This window comes from Bombyx mandarina, chromosome 21 (genome assembly GCF_030267445.1).
Source record: "Bombyx mandarina strain Sakado chromosome 21, ASM3026744v2".
Taxonomy (NCBI): Eukaryota; Metazoa; Arthropoda; class Insecta; order Lepidoptera; family Bombycidae; genus Bombyx; species Bombyx mandarina.
In genome coordinates, this window is record NC_143227.1 from 6,781,228 (window position 1) to 6,799,588 (window position 18,361).

At 42.2% G+C, this 18,361-nt stretch overlaps 1 protein-coding gene across 1 annotated transcript in view; it reads left to right on the forward strand.

Annotated features, from left to right (window-relative positions):
- The window catches only part of LOC114248619 (elongation factor-like GTPase 1), a 170,234-nt gene extending 154,040 nt beyond the window's left edge, over positions 1 to 16,194 (forward strand). Inside the window, exons 10-11 of the mRNA XM_028181903.2 lie at positions 14,739 to 14,923; positions 15,906 to 16,194. Coding sequence (XP_028037704.2) covers positions 14,739 to 14,923; positions 15,906 to 16,094 — 374 coding nt within the window. The 3' untranslated portion in view covers positions 16,095 to 16,194. The remainder of the gene's footprint in view (positions 1 to 14,738; positions 14,924 to 15,905) is intronic.
- The last annotated feature ends 2,167 nt before the right edge of the window (positions 16,195 to 18,361 follow it).

Consider the following 18,361-nt stretch of genomic DNA (forward strand, 5'->3'; position numbering starts at 1 on the left):
AGAAAATAGTTGAGAAAATACAAAAAAAAAAAAAAAAGCCCGCTGAGTTTGTTTCGCCGGTTCTTCTCAGGACTGTGGCTTTTTTTGGAACCGGTGGTAGAGTTAACATTTTCTTTTACATTTTGACATTCAACAAGTGTGTTTTTGATGACATCCAAGTTGAAATAAATGATTTTGAATTTTGAATTTTTTGAATTTTTTGGATACCTATAGTGATAGTGTATACTCCGTAGTGTATACAGTGTTGTTTACTACAGTACACATAACCTGTGTTTGTGTGTGTTTACTTGAAAACAAATTATTTTTTCGTAATATTTTATTTTATCATTATGACATATTTAGTTCCTATCACAATCTGTTCTTTTCTGCATATAACTTTTACAAAATAATGTCGATATTTCACATCTGCCAGGCGTCCCGTGACGGCTCACATTTTTTTTCTATTGAAGAGTTTGTTAATTACAAATCGTCGGTAGGTAAGTACCGGTCTGTTCAAGTTTTAGTTAAATTTTATTTAAACGCGTCCATGTAAACAGCGAGCGACATTCGAACGGAAAACGGAGATCGGCAACGGTGTGTTATTAACGAATATCCTCGACATAGTATCGTATTTAATTTGTTCTTATGTTAAGCGTTATCGTGACGGGAAACGAGACGGCAGGAAACGAGTAAAAATGTTATGTCGAACGGTAATGACGTTCGACTTTTTACCCGCGTTTATTTCACATTGAAGAGAACACCGAGAATATGGATCTTAGTTTATCAACTTTCCTCATCATTTACATCTTTGATTTAACAACGAAGCGATCCCTAAAATGTGGCTTGTAATCATTAACATTATAAAGACTTTGTTCTTTGTTCACGACTCATAATAAAGAACACAGGGCTCAATTAAAACCTATTTTGCGATTTAATCTTGCCTTTATTATTCTCATTTTATTATTTCCGACGTTTTAAATACTCCGCTGTTTTCGTGGCTCACGAACGACTGAGGTGTTATTCGTCGACATTATAAAATATGTAATATCGTGTGAACTACCGTCTAAGGTTTCACGAAAATATTTATTAGTAAATTTCAGAGAGAGAGAGAGAGAGAGGATACACTTTATTGCACGCCAAAACACAATAAAAAAACATCTGAAAATGTAAGGATACAGCAGGTGTTTTGCGGTGAACAATACATTATTAAAGAAAATATATACACCTGAAAATCATATGAAACATACATATTATTATGAAATGACTATATGATTTATATGCCAAAATACTTACATACACATAATAAATCAACAGCATGGAAATGATAAATCGTATACAAACAAACAACACTAAGCAGATAAGTAATGTTCCTTCATAATTATTTTAAAGCAGTTTAAAGTTGGAGCAGCTCTCACTGCAGCCGGTAATGGTGAATGAATTATCAAAGCAGTGTTACGACAGTGTTATGTCAAAAAATCTTACGCTTTTTTTTCCCCTGTCTATGCTGATAGCCTTGAGAGGCTATTTTAGCTTCACCCTAACGTGAGCTCACGAGGCTCCAACCGGAAGTGTTGCTAACACTGGCCTTAGCACGAGCAGTGCTTCGCATTTCGCTTTGTTAAGTATGTATTTCATTAGAAAAATTGGTACCTTGCCTGCGGGATACAAACACCGGTGCATCGCTCTATGCAAATGCACCGGACGTCTTATCCTGTAGGCCACGACGACTTCAAAACGGCTATTTCCGTTACGCTAAAAGCCATGTTCGGTAAAAGTTTTTTTGCTACCATATCCGTGATCTAGTGATTTAGGTAGTAGCTATTCCAACCACTCACGGACCGGTAGGTGAGCTCACGGGATCCACCTGAGATAATTGCTAACGTTTACCCTAGCAAGAGCTGTGCTTCGCAGAATTTAGCGCCGGATCGGAAACGCGACCCACTGAAAAGATCCGGCGAGAAACTCAGTGGTCTGTGTCTGTGGGTTAATTTACTCACCGAGCCGTTCGTCGCAAGCGACTGGTTCGACGAGAATGATGACCGGTGCTTGGTGTACCTAAAAGCACCGTTAGTGGATCGGGAGGATCCGAAATGACGTGCGATATAGTCTCAAGGTCGTCTCTTGACCCCGTAAGCTATATTTAAGGGTTTATTATCCCGTAGGACGTAAGATTCTCTTTTTAAAAGAAAAAAAACCGTGCATATCAAATGCTTAAAAATTAAAATATTCATTTTTAATAACTTTTATTCTCGTAACACGAGTCACGAAGTGTTGAACGAAACTACGAGTACTTCAACTCTCCCGCTGCATCAGTTTCTCCCGTACGATTTCCGTCCATCTGCTACGATCCTTAGCTTCATGAAGGGCATTGTGGAAGTTGATGTTTAGAGAAGATCGCATTTGGTCCGACCATCTCGTGGGACTGCGTCCTCTGGGACGTTTGCCATCTACCTTTCCTGTCACCATCAGCTGTTCTAGATTGTGACCCTCTTTACGAGCAATATGTCCGAAGAATTCTAGCATCCTACGAAGGCAGACTTCAACTCTGCTAGGTATCAATACACCAATAAATCGTAGTGTTGTTGTGGTCAAAATAAAATTAGATTAGTCACGTGTATATATCAAATAAAATTATGATTATAATTCGTGGTGCGGCCGCGTGACGGAAACAAGTTACGGTCTGCAAATGATAATGGAAAAATCTATTTAATTTCATGTAAATGTTATTTTGATTTTGAGTTCTGAAAAGAAAGATAGAGCAATTCTTAAAAATCAATCGATTCCTCAAATTGAAAAAGATACCTCAGTTAGATTATAATATCTATACAAGATAAGTTAGCTAAGATTTAAAACCTATGATGACGGATCAAACATTTATAGCATTCTTATAAACGCTTAAAGGTATGGTTTATATACAGGAGGAGGAAATGTAAACAAAAATCATCAATAAATCTTATCATTCATATTAAACTATATGTTTCATAATAAGACTAACTACTTTCACTTCAAACTAAATAAGAAAGAAAGACACTATATCATCTATTTCAAACCAAAAAATACATACTGTCGTTGCAAACGTTACAGTTCCGTGGGAAAATTGTAAATCACGCGTGGAACAGAACTTGTACGTATCATGCGTGTACATTATACTTACCGTATTCTCCGCATTCTAATGTATTGTATTACGAACGGCACATTTATAAACATAAAATTTACATGCCTCCGAACGTGTTTACAAACTGTCCGTATCGAGAATATAAATGTGGTACAGGAAGTTTGAAAGCGCCAGTGACGGATATATTAAGGGGTAAACAGATAGATAAGCACCAAGCATTCACTTTAATCACATCGATCCTTAAAACATTCCATTGCTGTTCGAATGTTTGAATAATACATTTTTGGACTTGTGTTGACAATTCTATTAGAAATTTAACATAATGAATTCTAATAAAAAATCGATTTATTCAGTGAACATGTAGAGTTATTTATACATCCTAGCTATCATAGAATAGAAGAAATCAAACATAAACCTGAATCGCGCTAACCGTATTTTCAAGGTGAGCTTCCATATGTACAGGTATCGAACTTAGACCTCTTATAGCATCAGTCCGCTTAGTTGCCGAATCTTCTCAGCATATCTCGAACCCGATGCGGTAGTAGCTGCATTAGCTGCCGTTGAGCTGTTAGGTCTCCTTCGGAGGCGCTGGGGTAGCTGTTAACAAACCTTCAACTCTTATCTGAGCCCTTGAATTCGCCTACCCGTCTTAGTGAAGCGGAAAAAGCCTTCGAGCCACCAGTTATCCTTCCGTCCCAAAAAAAACTGTAAATGCCTTTTTTCCGCCAGTCTATTAAGTCAATGACACCCGTTCGATCGAAGAACCCACTGAGTTTCTCGCCGGATCTTCTCAGTGGGTCGCGTTTCCGATCCGGTGGTAGATTCTGCGGAGCACTGCACTTGCTAGGGTCAGTGTTAGCATCACTCCGGTTTGAGCCACGTGAGCTCACCTACTAGTTAAGGTTACGCTGAAATAGCCTCTCTAGGCTATCTATCAGCTTAGGTAGGAAAAAAAATTCGAAGATCTCCCCTTTCTCGTTTCATTATAATCATAAGATATTTCGAAACACAGCAATAACTGTCTACAAGATATGGCGCTATTTATACGGATGTCCTAGGAAGCATTCCGTTACTAACGGACTAGGACGCAACGGTACTTGCCCGCCTATTCGCTGATCTCCTAACAATTTTTTTTTCTTTTTGATGTAGAAAGAATTCATGGTCACGGCCAACGGAAATCGTAATGGGTTCGAAATACTAAAAAATGAATAACATTAAAACCCATTATTAAATGTGTTTATTGATGTTGAATATTGGAATCTAGTATTTTTTTATTCGGTATGTATTCAGACGAGCCTAAGGCCTATCAGATGGTGATTGGTATCACATCGGGCGTCGTTGCTATGGAAAAATATGTTAAGAAATAAAATTTAATTGTTTTAAATGTTTTAGGTAAAACCAATATATCTAGGGGTGAAAGGCTGTTTGGTTTAAGCGACATTTCGGTTAATACGCAACATTTATCTTTGTATTTAAAGGTCCATTTTATTTGATATTAGTATCAATAATTCGGTGTTTTTAATTGAACTTCAATTAAATTTAGTCCATTCATATAGCTAAAGAAGTATTTTCGTTATGATATTTTCTCCAAATGTTATCCTTTCAACGGCTCTCCTGTAAAGTTGCAAAAATTTCGTTCAAACCAAATTTTTACTTTCACCTCTCGATATGTATGTGTAAAAACCAAGAATAAAGATGATTTCACGTCCTTACGGATCCATCAGGTCCAATAACTCTTGCATTAGATACCTTCAGCTCTAACACTAGGAGCAGGCTTAGGGATCTCGGTAACCGTATTCGTCGAACTCGGCAAAGATTTCGCCGTGCAACCTAACCCATGCATCAGCCCGCTGAGTTTCTCGCCGGATCTTCTCAGCGGGTCGCGATTCCGATTCGGTAGATTCATTCGCGAAGCAGCTACTCTTGAGTTGTTAGGTCTTCTTCGGAGGCGCTCGGGTAGCTGTTAGCAAATCCCACCCCTCCTGGCTAAGCCTTTGCTCGCCCTGGTGAAACTGGAAAGGCCACATGTCCTGGTGAAACTGGAAAGGCCTCCGGGCCACCAGTACTACTTCAACTTTGTAGGCAGCGGCTTGGCTCTGCCCCTGGCATTGCTGAAGTCCATGGGCAACGGTAACCACTCACCATCAGGTGGGCCGTATGCTCGTCTGTCTACAAGGGAAAAAAGAAAAAAAAAGAAAAAAAAAATGTGACTTAGTAAAATCCAAAGGAAGACCATGTCGCCACATTATTATTGGCTTCGTGCACTGCGCCAACGGAATTTTAAGTATTCGCTCCATATTATGAGACAAAATTATAGTACTTTGCCAGTGCTTATAACTTGCGAGAAACTTTATATGTTTATATTAAAAAGCAAACACATGTTTTCAAACTATAGACGTAAAACCAATTCAAGCCCGTTATAAAGTTACAAACATGGTATTAAATAGCTACTTACTGGTATCGCTTATGATTACGAAATAAAATATACACATATTATGTATACTGATATTATTATTCTGCGTGGGATTTCCGATACACGTGTAGGCTTTAAGGACATTTATGTAGGTCAATATGTGTTACTTAATTATTGATTCGGTTTTCTTAATTTTTTTTTTTTTGATAAATTAACATATCTATAATAGCTTCCGTAATCGAAACTAAATTTAGACATGTATGCATTGTTTTAACACTAAGATTTAATTTAACAAAATCTATATTTCTACTTGTTAATTTCTGCATAAGTTTATATATATAAATTTTATGGATCTCTATATTAACTAATAAAATATACTATAATATTAACTAATAAAAAATAAATAGATTTATTTTGTTCAGACAACGAAATATAGTATAATATAGTTTAATAATATAGTATAATTTTTTTTGTAAAAGCGTATAATAAATATCTCGCCTTCTCTTTCGTAGAACCGCTATTGAGGCGTATAGTGTGCGCGTTATTTTTTTATTATTTGATAATTCTACCATCATGTTAGAAACGTTCCTAATTTATACTCCTCCAAACGAAATCACATTATTTTTCGAAAAAAGTTTGAAAAAAACACAACTTTTCTTTGATTATACATAATGAAATTAATGAAGAAAAAAACTGAATAAAAATCTCGTAATCGAATAAATGCGTAATCGACCAATAGAGAGAATAATTCCAAGTCATCTCTTCTCGTTGGTGTCTTCTCGTAAGCGGATAGCTGCATTCATTGTGAACTGCAATCGCCAACCCGCACTAATGATCATAGGGCTTATTTAAGCCGTACGCATAGGTACCTATTTTTGCCTATAAGCTATCACTCGTAGTCTAGTATGCTCCGGTAACCACTTAGCACCAGGTATGCCAAGAGCTCGTCCACCAATCTATGCAATTAATAAATAAAAACTTTCTTCTGCTTAGATAAAATAAATCAAGCAGTAAATACAAATACTATACTAACTAATAAACAATTCAACATTCTCGCTCACGACTCGGTCGTGCGCGGACGTGCTTTCCGATCCGTGGCCCGCTTGCGAGCTGCGTCTCTGAACTCACAGTTGTGCTCGACAGTGTAGTGACCGTGAATACATCGTGCTTACAATTCGGTAGTGCGGACGTGCCGATCCGTTGGTCGCTTGCGATTTGCGTCTCGGAGTCCATTTTTGTGCGCTAAAGTTTTGTAACCGCGAACCCACCCTTTACCAACTGCCTTTTTCAAGGCAAAACCAATCGCTACGTTCAGGCTTCCTGTGGCACTCACAGGCTAGCGATTTCCTAACCCTTCCCAAAACAACAGTCTTTTTCAAGACTAGACCCCCGCTCGCGATTCTGCCTGCTGTAGCACTATACAGCCCGAGCGGGTTCCTTTCCTTTTCCCCGCCGATTGCCGTTTTCACGGCATAGGCATTCCCCCCCCCTGCTCCTTGCTGTCCTGCAGCACAGGGGGGTTACAAATCCTATCCGGGGCCTCGCCTTTCGGCGAGTTCAACAAAAGTCCCGGGGCCGCCCCCCCCGGGCAAGAAGACCGAAAAATGGACGAAGATTGTGCTAGTGATATTGTCGGGTTCCTCCGGGATAGGTACCCGTCAATTAGGGCCGAGTACCTAGAGTTTAGGGCCGCCCGTGGCAATCCCTCCCCCCCCGCGTCCGTCGCCGCGTACTTCAAACGTGCCTCGGAGGCACGCCGCGCGCCCCCCGCCGCCGCGTCAAATTCGAGCGCACGTTCCGACGTAGCGACTCATGAAGCGCCTAACGCTACCCCCACCCCCGCGCCCGCGTCGACTACGTCATCGCGCGTTTCATCCGTCGCGACCTCGATCGTTTCGAGTTCAGGCTCCGATACCGAATCGGAGATGGATTTCGAATCCGCGTCAAGCCCTCAGCCTGGAACTTCGGATGGGTTCCAAACCGTAACGCGCGGTAAAAAGCGTACTCGCGCCGTGGAGTCCCGGAGCTCCACGACGAAGCAGACTAAATCCGCGACCGCCTCCCGCCCGCAGGTAGTCGTGACACCGGAGTCGGACTCCGCTCGCCGTGTAACCCCACCGCCGCGTCCCAAACCCGCGCCCGCTCCTAAAGTAGCTGCCCCGCCCCCGCTGATTCTCCAGGAAAAAACTGCGTGGAACCGCGTTTCCCAGGCCCTTCAGGCAAATAAAATTAATTATACCCATGCGCGTAACGTCGCGCATGGGATTCAGATAAAGGTCGCAACGCCGGGCGACCATAGGGCCCTCTCTTCATACCTCCGAAAGGAGAACATAGGTTTTCACACCTATGCTCTTCAGGAGGACCGCGAGCTCCGCGTAGTAATACGCGGAGTCCCAAAAGAGCTAGATATCGAGTACATTAAGGAGGATCTGACCGCTCAGTCCCTCCCGCTAGTTAGTGTGCACCGGATGCACAGTGGGCGGGGCAAACAGCCCTACAACATGATTCTAGTAGCGCTAGAACCCACCCCGGAGGCCAAAAAGAAGATCGCATGTCTCACGACAATTTGCGGCCTATCCGGGATCTCAATTGAAGCCCCCCATAGACGTGGCACTCCCGGGCAGTGCTACAGATGCCAGCTTTACGGCCACTCGGCTCGTAATTGCCACGCGCGCCCCCGCTGCGTAAAGTGCCTCGGCGACCACGCCACACTAGATTGCTCGCGTGTTAGGGAAACCGCGACCGAACCTCCAAGCTGTGTCCTATGCCTTAAGCAAGGGCACCCCGCGAACTACCGTGGATGTCCTAGGGCTCCGCGAAAACGTCCGACCCACCCAGCCCCCCGAACCGTCGGCCCAAAGACTTCGACGCCTTCAGTGCCGAAACCCGCCTTCGTGCCGGCTGCAGTTCTCACGGTGTCGGCGTGGAAAAAACCGCTGCCGTATACGAAGGCGGGAACGGAAACCGCACCCCCGCCCCCGCTCGTGACACGCCCCGCGCCCCAGCCCCTGCTCGCACCTCGCCCCGCGCCCGCGTTCCGTCCCCCGCAACCCTCTGCCGTCAACGACTTCGCGCTCGTGCGTGACTTCGTCACCGCAGTCAACTTCGACCGTCTGCGATCGTTCGCAGACGCGATACGTAGGTCGGTAACCCCCGAACAGCGGCTCGCGGCCGCTTTCGATCACATGGACGTCTACGAGTCCGTGTCGCGTACGTTATAAAATCTTTACCGATAATCAATGGCGCAAAAAGGTAGAGAAAAACCGTATTCCCTTACGTTAGCATTCTATAATGCTAACGGACTCGCGCGGCAACGCGATCAAATTTTTGAATTCCTCCGCGATAATCTTGTAGATATTCTATTAGTGCAGGAAACCTGTCTGAAGCCCTCGCGTCGCGACCCGAAAGTCGCGAACTACGTCATGGTTAGGAATGACAGACTCACCGCCTCCAAAGGCGGGACTGCCATTTACTATAGACGGGCCCTGCACGTTGTCCCTCTCGATACTCCCTCGCTCTTACATATCGAGGCGTCAGTGTGCCGTATCTCGCTGACGGGACACCAGCCGATCGTCATCGCATCCGTTTATCTCCCCCCGGACAAGCCCCTTCTGAGCAGTGACATCGAGTCACTGTTCGGCATGGGAGACTCTGTCATCCTGGCAGGCGATCTAAATTGCCACCACACTAGGTGGAACTGCCATCGTACAAACGTCAACGGTAGGCGTCTCGACGCGTTTATAGACGACCTCACCTTTGAAATAGTCGGTCCCACAACTCCAACATGTTATCCGTATAACATCGCGCTCCGTCCGAGCACTATAGACCTGGCATTGCTTAGGAACGTAACTCTGCGCTTGCGTTCCATCGAAGCAATGTCAGAGCTCGACTCAGACCACCGACCTGTCGTTATGCAGCTCGGTCGCCCTCACAACCCAGTCACTGTTACGAGGACCATGGTGGATTGGAATAAGCTGGGCACGTGCCTAGCCGACGCCGCTCCGCCAATCCTCCCTTGCGGCCCGGATTCGAATCCATTCCCCGAGGACACCGTCGAATCCATAAACATCATTACCGATCACATCTCTTCCGCGATCATTAGATCTTCAAAAGAAGTCGATGTGGAGGACAGCTTCCACCGCATCAGACTGTCCCCCGATCTTAGGAATCTCTTAAGAGTTAGGAACGCGGCAATCCGGGCCTACGATCGTCTTCCCACGCATTCAAACCGGATTCGGATGCGTCGTCTACAACGCGAAGTCCACTCCCGCTTAAGCGACGCGCGTAACGATAATTGGCATAGTTATCTAGAACAACTCGCGCCCTCCCACCAAGCATACTGGCGACTAGCTAGGACTCTCAAATCCGAAACTACCGCTACTATGCCTCCCCTCATACGCCCTTCAGGCCAACCACCGGCATTCGATGACGATGACAAGGCTGAGCTGCTGGCCGATGCACTGCAAGAGCAGTGCACCACCAGCACTCAACACGCGGACCCCGAACACACCGAGTTAGTCGACAGGGAGGTCGAGCGCAGAGCTTCCCTGCCGCCCTCGGACGCGTTACCCCCCATTACCACTGACGAAGTTAGAGACGCGATCCACAACCTCCAACCTAGGAAGGCACCCGGCTCCGACGGCATCCACAACCGCGCGCTAAAATTTTTGCCAGTCCAACTGATAGCAATGTTGGCTACAATTTTAAATGCCGCTATGACGCACTGCATCTTTCCCGCGGTGTGGAAAGAAGCGGACGTTATCGGTATACATAAGCCGGGCAAACCGACAAACGAAACTTCTAGTTACCGTCCGATTAGTCTCCTCTCGACGATAGGAAAAATTTACGAACGGCTCCTTAGGAAACGCCTCTGGGATTTTGTTACCGCGAACAAAATTCTCATTGACGAACAGTTCGGATTCCGCTCTAAACACTCGTGCGTACAACAAGTGCACCGCCTCACGGAGCACATTCTGATAGGACTAAATAGGCGTAAACAAATCCCGACCGGCGCCCTCTTCTTCGACATCGCGAAGGCGTTCGACAAAGTCTGGCACAACGGTTTAATTTATAAACTGTACAACATGGGAGTGCCAGACAGACTCGTGCTCATCATACGAGACTTCTTGTCGAACCGTTCGTTTCGATATCGAGTAGAGGGAACTCGTTCTCGTCCCCGTCAACTGACCGCCGGAGTCCCGCAAGGCTCCGCACTCTCCCCGTTATTATTTAGTTTGTATATCAATGATATACCCCGGTCTCCGGAGACCCATCTAGCGCTCTTCGCCGATGACACGGCTATCTACTACTCGTGTAGGAAGATGTCGCTGCTTCATCGGCGACTCCAGATCGCAGTAGCCACCATGGGACAGTGGTTCCGGAAGTGGCGAATAGACATCAACCCCACGAAAAGCGCAGCGGTGCTCTTCAAAAGGGGTCGCCCTCCGAACATCACTTCGAGCATCCCACTCCGTAGTAGGCGCGCAAACACCTCCGCCGTTAGTCCCATCACTCTCTTTGGCCAGCCCATTCCGTGGGTCTCGAAGGTCAAATATCTAGGCGTCACCCTCGACAGAGGGATGACATTCCGTCCCCATATAAAAACGGTACGCGACCGCGCCGCGTTTATTCTAGGACGACTCTATCCAATGCTTTGTAGTCGAAGCAAACTGTCCCTCCGCAATAAGGTAACTCTCTACAAAACTTGTATACGCCCCGTCATGACGTATGCAAGCGTAGTGTTCGCTCACGCAGCCCGCACCAACTTGAAATCCCTTCAGGTTATTCAATCACGATTCTGCAGGATAGCCGTCGGAGCGCCTTGGTTCCTTAGGAATGTGGATCTCCACGACGACCTGGAGCTCGACTCTTTTAGTAAGTATCTACAGTCGGCATCGCTGCGCCATTTTGAGAAGGCGGCACGACATGAGAACCCTCTCATCGTAGCCGCTGGAAATTACATACCCGACCCAGTAGACCGAATGGTAAACCGTCGACGTCGCCCAAAGCACGTCATTACGGATCCTCCTGATCCATTAACGGTGCTTTTAGGCACCACAAGCACCGGTCACCGTCCTCGTCGAACCCGTCGCTTGCGACGAAGGGCTCGACGAGCGAACTAACCCATAGACACAGCCCACTGAGTTTCTCGCCGGATCTTCTCAGTGGGTCGCGTTTCCGATCCGGTGGTAGATTCTGCGAAGCACTGCTCTTGCTAGGGTCAGTGTTAGCAACTCTCCGGTTGAGCCCCGCGAGCTCACCTACTAACGTTAGGGTGAAGCTGAAATAGCCTCTCAAGGCTATCAGCATAGGTAGGAAAAAAAAAAAAAAAAAAAAAAAAAAAAAAAAAAAAAAAAAAAAAAACAATTCAATATATTTGTAGTTTTTTATACACACACTAAGGTCCTTTTACGTATACGCGCTAACATGTGCTCTCGGTTTCATCCGTGCTTTAAAATTGCATTAATTCTTTATTTTTATTTTTAAACTGATTCAAACGAAGCACATAAACGATAATCCAACGATTATAAATCATCTACAATTGTAAACTGATTCGCTTGTTGTGGAGGGCATCATCTACAGACGTACAAACAAACAGATAACTTTGTTTATGAATTTAATATACCTATGAATAAAAGAAGGCGACTATGCGCGACTTTTTTTTTCCTATCTAAGCTGATGGTCTAGAGAGACCATATCAACGTAACCTTAACTAGTAGGTGAGTTCACGGGACTCAAACCTGACGATGTTGCTAACACGAACTCTAGCAAGAGCCGTGCTTCGCAGAATCTACCATCGGATCGGAAACGCGACCCACTGAGAAGATCCGACGAGAAACTCAGTGGGCTGGATGCACGACAAGAACGGTTACTAGAATGTTTTTTTTTGTGGGACATTCTCATCGTGTCGATAGTTCAAATACGGATGCAAATAAAAAGGTTGTCTGTTTGTTCGTCAAACTCTGTCGTGGCGACCGCCCGTCACCGGAAGGCCCCTTTCATCCGAAAATGACCGCGCCCAATCGGTATGAAGCCAGGAATTTTTCTAACCGACTGATCACTGAATACTTGTGCCTCGTTTAGGCTAAGCTATTTATTATATTTTTCTAATAAACATAAATGAAAAAGTTATGATAAAACTATTTATATCGATTTTCCGATTATAATATTTGCATTTTATTTATTTATTGTACTCATATATACTTACAATCGTAAGTTAGTTGTGTGTTTATAATAACTAGTGGTCTCTTGGTGGTCAAAATTCGACTATAATTAATTGAAATTATAAGTTTGTACATTATTATGATTCTATTGTCAAAGACTATTTATTATACGTCGAGATTTCACCAAGACTACAACACTTTAGACAAATATTAATAAAGACAAACAATATTAATCTATTGTCAATTTGACCACAGACTTTAAGGAATAACGAATGAACAAGTATTATGCATGCGTGTGTGTGTGTGGGACACTTCATGCTCCTCCGTCCGCGCAATTTTCGTAAAAAGGATACAAAGTTCTTGCTTCACGTATTAATATATGCTAAATGTTGCTAAATACAAAAAAATCTACAATAACACAAACTAATTCAAGTAAACATTCCCAAAAAAAAAAAAGGTCTAACTATTATCTATATTAATCCATGTAATTTTTATTTTATCATGACTGTCTTGGATGTGTAGAGATCAGAAATCAAACTAAACGATACCCGAGCGGCACGAAAGCGAACTTTTTTTGGGTGGGCCCGTGTTTTTTAGGTTTCCTGATTGGCACGGATAGTTTTTCAGTAATTCTATCGGTGGTTGACTCACAATTTGGCGTCACGCGATCAAGATTAGGCACCGGGCGCTTAGTCATCTGAATGACCTATAATGTGTTTTATGAAGTACACGAGGCTTTCAACCTTCATGGCTCATTCGTTATAATTTATTAGTGTAGCTAACTTAACTACCTCATCGTTAATTAGGAAGGTTACGACAGAATGGCTGAGAATTTTTATAATAACAAAAAAAGAACTGAGTGGATTTCTTATTAGTACTTCTTCAGATTACATTTCCTAAATAACTTCCATCATGTTTAAATCAAATGTGATACAGCTAAAAAAACGTTAGATCGGATCACATAAGGTCAGGCCTAATGTAAGCATAAATTGATAGTTCAAAATAGAGTATTGTTGAATGAGTTTATTGTGGTAGGACGTGCTCTGAGCACGTCTGGATAGGAAAAAACTATATATCCTTTACTAGCTGACCCGGCAGACTTCGTAGTGCCTCAATCGATAAATAAAAGAGCTAAACTTTTGTATAAAAAAACATAAAACAAACAAAATGAATCCGTCCGACGGAAGACACATCAAAGGAAAACCAAAATTGTTATTTTTATTTAATTCCCAGCATTTTCATATTTATCTACCTTTTAAAGCTTCTCTGGACTTCTACAAATAATTCAAGACCAAAATTAGTCAGATCGGTCCAGCCGTTCTCGAGTTTTAGCGAGACTAACGAACAGCAATTCATTTTTATATATATAGATAATCTTTATAGTTTTACATATTGAGGTATTTGCTTTTTGTCGTAAGGTCCCAAATAGCATTCCCAGTAAAGGAATAAATCAATAGAGGATACTCCAGGAAGGTCCTGGAGGACTGACGTGGAAGGGTTTCGCGTGAACAGTAGTAGCTCGCAACTCAGTCGATCCTAAGCTCAAGCAGAGATCTTAAGTCAATGCTGGCTCCGCTCGGGTCTTTAACAAAAATTTCAAAGATATTTGACGTTTTTTTTATTTTTTTAAATAAAAGAACACTTATTGTGGCATAACTATAATAGAAAGACTGTATGCTGTCGCGATACTTTTTGTAAATAATAATGTGTTCTACAAAGTCGTAGTACACTATTTTATTCTATCATCATTAGTTTTCGCAGGACACGCGATGTAAAGAATATTTTAGGTAATTTTTTTTCCACCTCTGGTTACATTATTGGAGTTTTAGTGAGGATCCCTAATTTTTTTCAAAAATAATTATAGCCTATGTCACTCGGGAATAGTGTAGCTTCCAAACAGTGAAAGAATTTTTCAAATTGGTTCAGTAGTTTCGGAGCCTATTCAGTACAAACAAACAAACGAACAAACAAATATTTCCTCTTTATAATATTATAAGTATAGATAGAGAACCTCATCAAATTTTTTGTGTTGCAGTCATGTGCTGAAATGTTTGTTTTGTTCTACCAGGTAAACTGTACGCTGCTCTCGGTCGCCGCGGTGGGCGTGTAGTAGGCAGCGACTTACAAAGCGGCTCAGCATCCTTCAGGGTTCAAGCGTTGTTGCCAGTAGCCGAGAGCTTTAAATTTGCCCTCGAACTTAGAACCCATACTTCGGGTCTGGCCGCACCTCAGATGTTGTTCAGTCATTGGGAGGTAAGATCTTGTTTTCACGAGGACTTCATTTGAAATAATAGTTTTAAGACCACATTTGAGGACATTAGTGGATGAATGGAGTTAAGTACGATTTTTAAGATTTTTGGGTTTTTACATTGAATGAAGGTGTTATATACCTATAAACCATATTAGACCTTAAAACCGCGGTTGTAAAGGCTATTTTTAGAAATTGCATGTGATGAAGGAGTTATGTAAGAAGTAAAAGTACTATTAACAAAAGTTCGTTGACCGTTTTCTCAAAATTAACAAATTGTATCATATCCCCTTCATCGTTCACACATGTCTTCATTTGTTCACATGAGAATTGTTATTATGTTACAATCATATGCCGACAAGTATATAGCTGAACTGATCGTAGGTTTAGTCCCCTCATACGTGAACTTTAAAAAAGTCAGAACTACAGATATAAATATACATATGATATAAATACTGGTGGTAGGACCTCTTGGGAGTCCGCACGGGTAGGTACTACCACCCCGCCTATTTCCGCCGTGAAGCAGTAACGCGTTTCGGTTCGAAGGGTGAGGTAGCCGTCGTAACTATACTGAGACCTTAGTTAGAACTTATATCTCGAGGTGAGTGGCGCATTTACGTTGTAGATGTCTATGGGCTCCAGTAACCACTTAACATCAGGTGGGCTGTGACCTCGTCCATCCATTTAAGCAATAAAAAAAAATACATTAAATGATTAAAAATACGCGTCATGTGGTCTTTGAAAACAATACAAAGAAAATTGTTTCTCAAATGTTATTGGTACTCTTTTTTTATTGCCTTTGTAGGCAGACGAGCATACAGCCCACCTGATGGTGAGTGGTTACCGTTGCCCTTGGATTTCAGCACTGCCAGGGGCAGAGCCAAGCCGCTGCCTATCGCTTAATACTCTCCACAAGCCTCGTTTGAAGAAGGACATGTCATTAAGTCTCGTTAGGAAACTAACATTTTCAATTATTTGATTTTATAGGTAATCGACATAGATCCATTTTGGCGGCCTTGCACCGAAGAGGAGTATCTGCACTGGGGCGAGAAATATGACGGAGTGAACCGCGCTAAAGCGTACATGGACTCCGTGCGGGCGAGGAAAGGGCTCGCTACAGACAAACAACTCGTACAACATGCTGAGAAACAACGTACTCTATCAAAAAATAAATAAATGATATAGATTTTTAATTCACAAACTTAGAATGAATACCTACTAACACTTCAATGTCATATTCACATGTAAAAGTGTAAATTAAACTCCGTTGTAATTATTTTGTAATTTATTAGATCACTCTGGTTCCAACGTCGTCATTTATGTATGAATATAAAAAAAGGAATTTGTAAAAAAAAAACAAAACACTTTGTATTGACGAAAATATCGCCTATTTGACTTATGGTCTCCACTCGATGCCCTATTTCCTGTTTTCTTTTTATAATAGTGTAGAAAATCAGTTGTCTAACGTGACTTTTAGACACGAGGAACATAATTTGATTGTATTATCCACTATGACTTCGTGTCTAGTTTTTTTAAAATCTTCAAATACTATTGACACACCTTGATCAATAATTTCTGGTCAGTTATTTAGAGACACCCTATCCCAAAAATATTTGCAATATAGCTGCAATGAAATATTGAGGTCGTGTATCATCAGGCATTTCGTGTCTAATGTCCGATGTTTGAAAAAAATTTCATTCGAACGCATCTCAAACCTGCTCTTGTCTGGTCTCTATATCTTACGTCTCTCAATAAAAGAAAGCAATTTGGTAGTTCGGCTCGCACCGTTGAGTGTTCACGAAAGCTCACGGCTAGCGCACTGTTGTTTTAGAAGTTTGTTAAGTTGTTAATAGAATGGCTGGTGGTCGAGTTAGAACGTTTGTCTCCCAACCTTAAAGAAAATTCTAAACTAGAAGAGAGTCATACTGATTTTATAAAATTAATAATTTACTTTAACAGAAGTGCATATAGGCTACATTTCTTTTGATCTTATTTCTGACAACCGGAATTTATATTATAAAATAGAAAATTTCGTAAACAGCAATTTGCTAGTAATTTTATAAAAGGGGCATGTAAAATGAACAATACGATGTGGTATTTTATGAACTTGTTAAGTACCTTTATTCTTTTATGTAATGTTCTTCCAAGTCATGAATTTTAATGATTGTTACTGATTTACTGTTGCTATTTTTTTTTAAATAAATACTTATTAAAAAAAAATTACTTGTCTGTGCTATTTTTATTTGCCTGCAATGTACAAGAGGTCAGTGAGTGAGTGCTGGACCAAATGATACGTGGCATTTCCACCCTGTGGTAGCAATACGTATTTTTATTCTCAAACCAAATTATAATTAAACTCGTGGCCTTAAGGATAAGACGCCCGGTGTACTCACGACTCACGTCAAGCGATACGTCTAGTGTCCAAGGCCAAGTCTTGAGCGAATGATTGGTTGCTCACTAGCAATAGTGTGGTAAGCTAAAGTTTTTATAAGAATTAAATTGATTAATTGTCATGATTAATTTTGTTAATTATAGTAGTAAAATATTTTCTTCCGTTGTCGATACTCTTTAGCCTCAAAAGCGCTAAGTGTAATTTATGAAAACGAAGTTTTTTGAAGTGAAACTTATAATGCGACTTCCAACAAGGGTGCGTTAAGCATTTAACGCTACCATAGAACGCATGCGCGTAGCATACCACTTCGATAAAGCGGCACAACACGAGAACCCGCTCATCGTGGCCGCCAGTAACTACATTCCCGATCCTGCGGACAGAATGGAAAGCAGTCGACGTCGCCTCAAACACGCCAATTCGGATCCTCCCGATCCACTAACGGTGCTTCTAGGTACCTCAAGCACCGGTCACCGTCCTCGCCGAGCCTGTCGCTTACGACGAAGTGCTCGACGAGTGAATTAACCCACAGACAAAGGTCACGAGAGTTTCTCGCCGGATCTTCTCAGTGGGTCGCGTTTCCGATCCGGTGGTAGATTCTGCGAAGCACGGCTCTTGCTAGGGTTCGTGTTAGCAACGTCCTCAGGTTTGATCCCCATGAGCTCACCTACTAGTTAAGGTTCCGCTGAAATAGCCTCTCAAGGCTCAAGGCTCAAGATTAGGTAGGAAAAAAAGAAAAAAAAAAAAAAAGAAAAAAAAAAAAAAAAAAAAACATCTCGCGCTCTTTTTTTTTATTGGAGTAGGCTTTTCGAGGCACGTTCAGATCATAAGAAGAACCTTATCACTGATTCGAAATGCAGATTCCTGATTAAGAAAAATCTAAATTAAAAATTAAAGAAACTCAGGGCTTAAACTCTTCTCAAATATAGGTGCGTACGGTATGTACATCGTACACGAGTTTTATAATATTTATCAAATTTGTGGCGAGTTGTAGCGAGCGCATAGCTAATAAAATATAATCGGAACTTTGGCCTCTTATAAGGCAAAATGATAG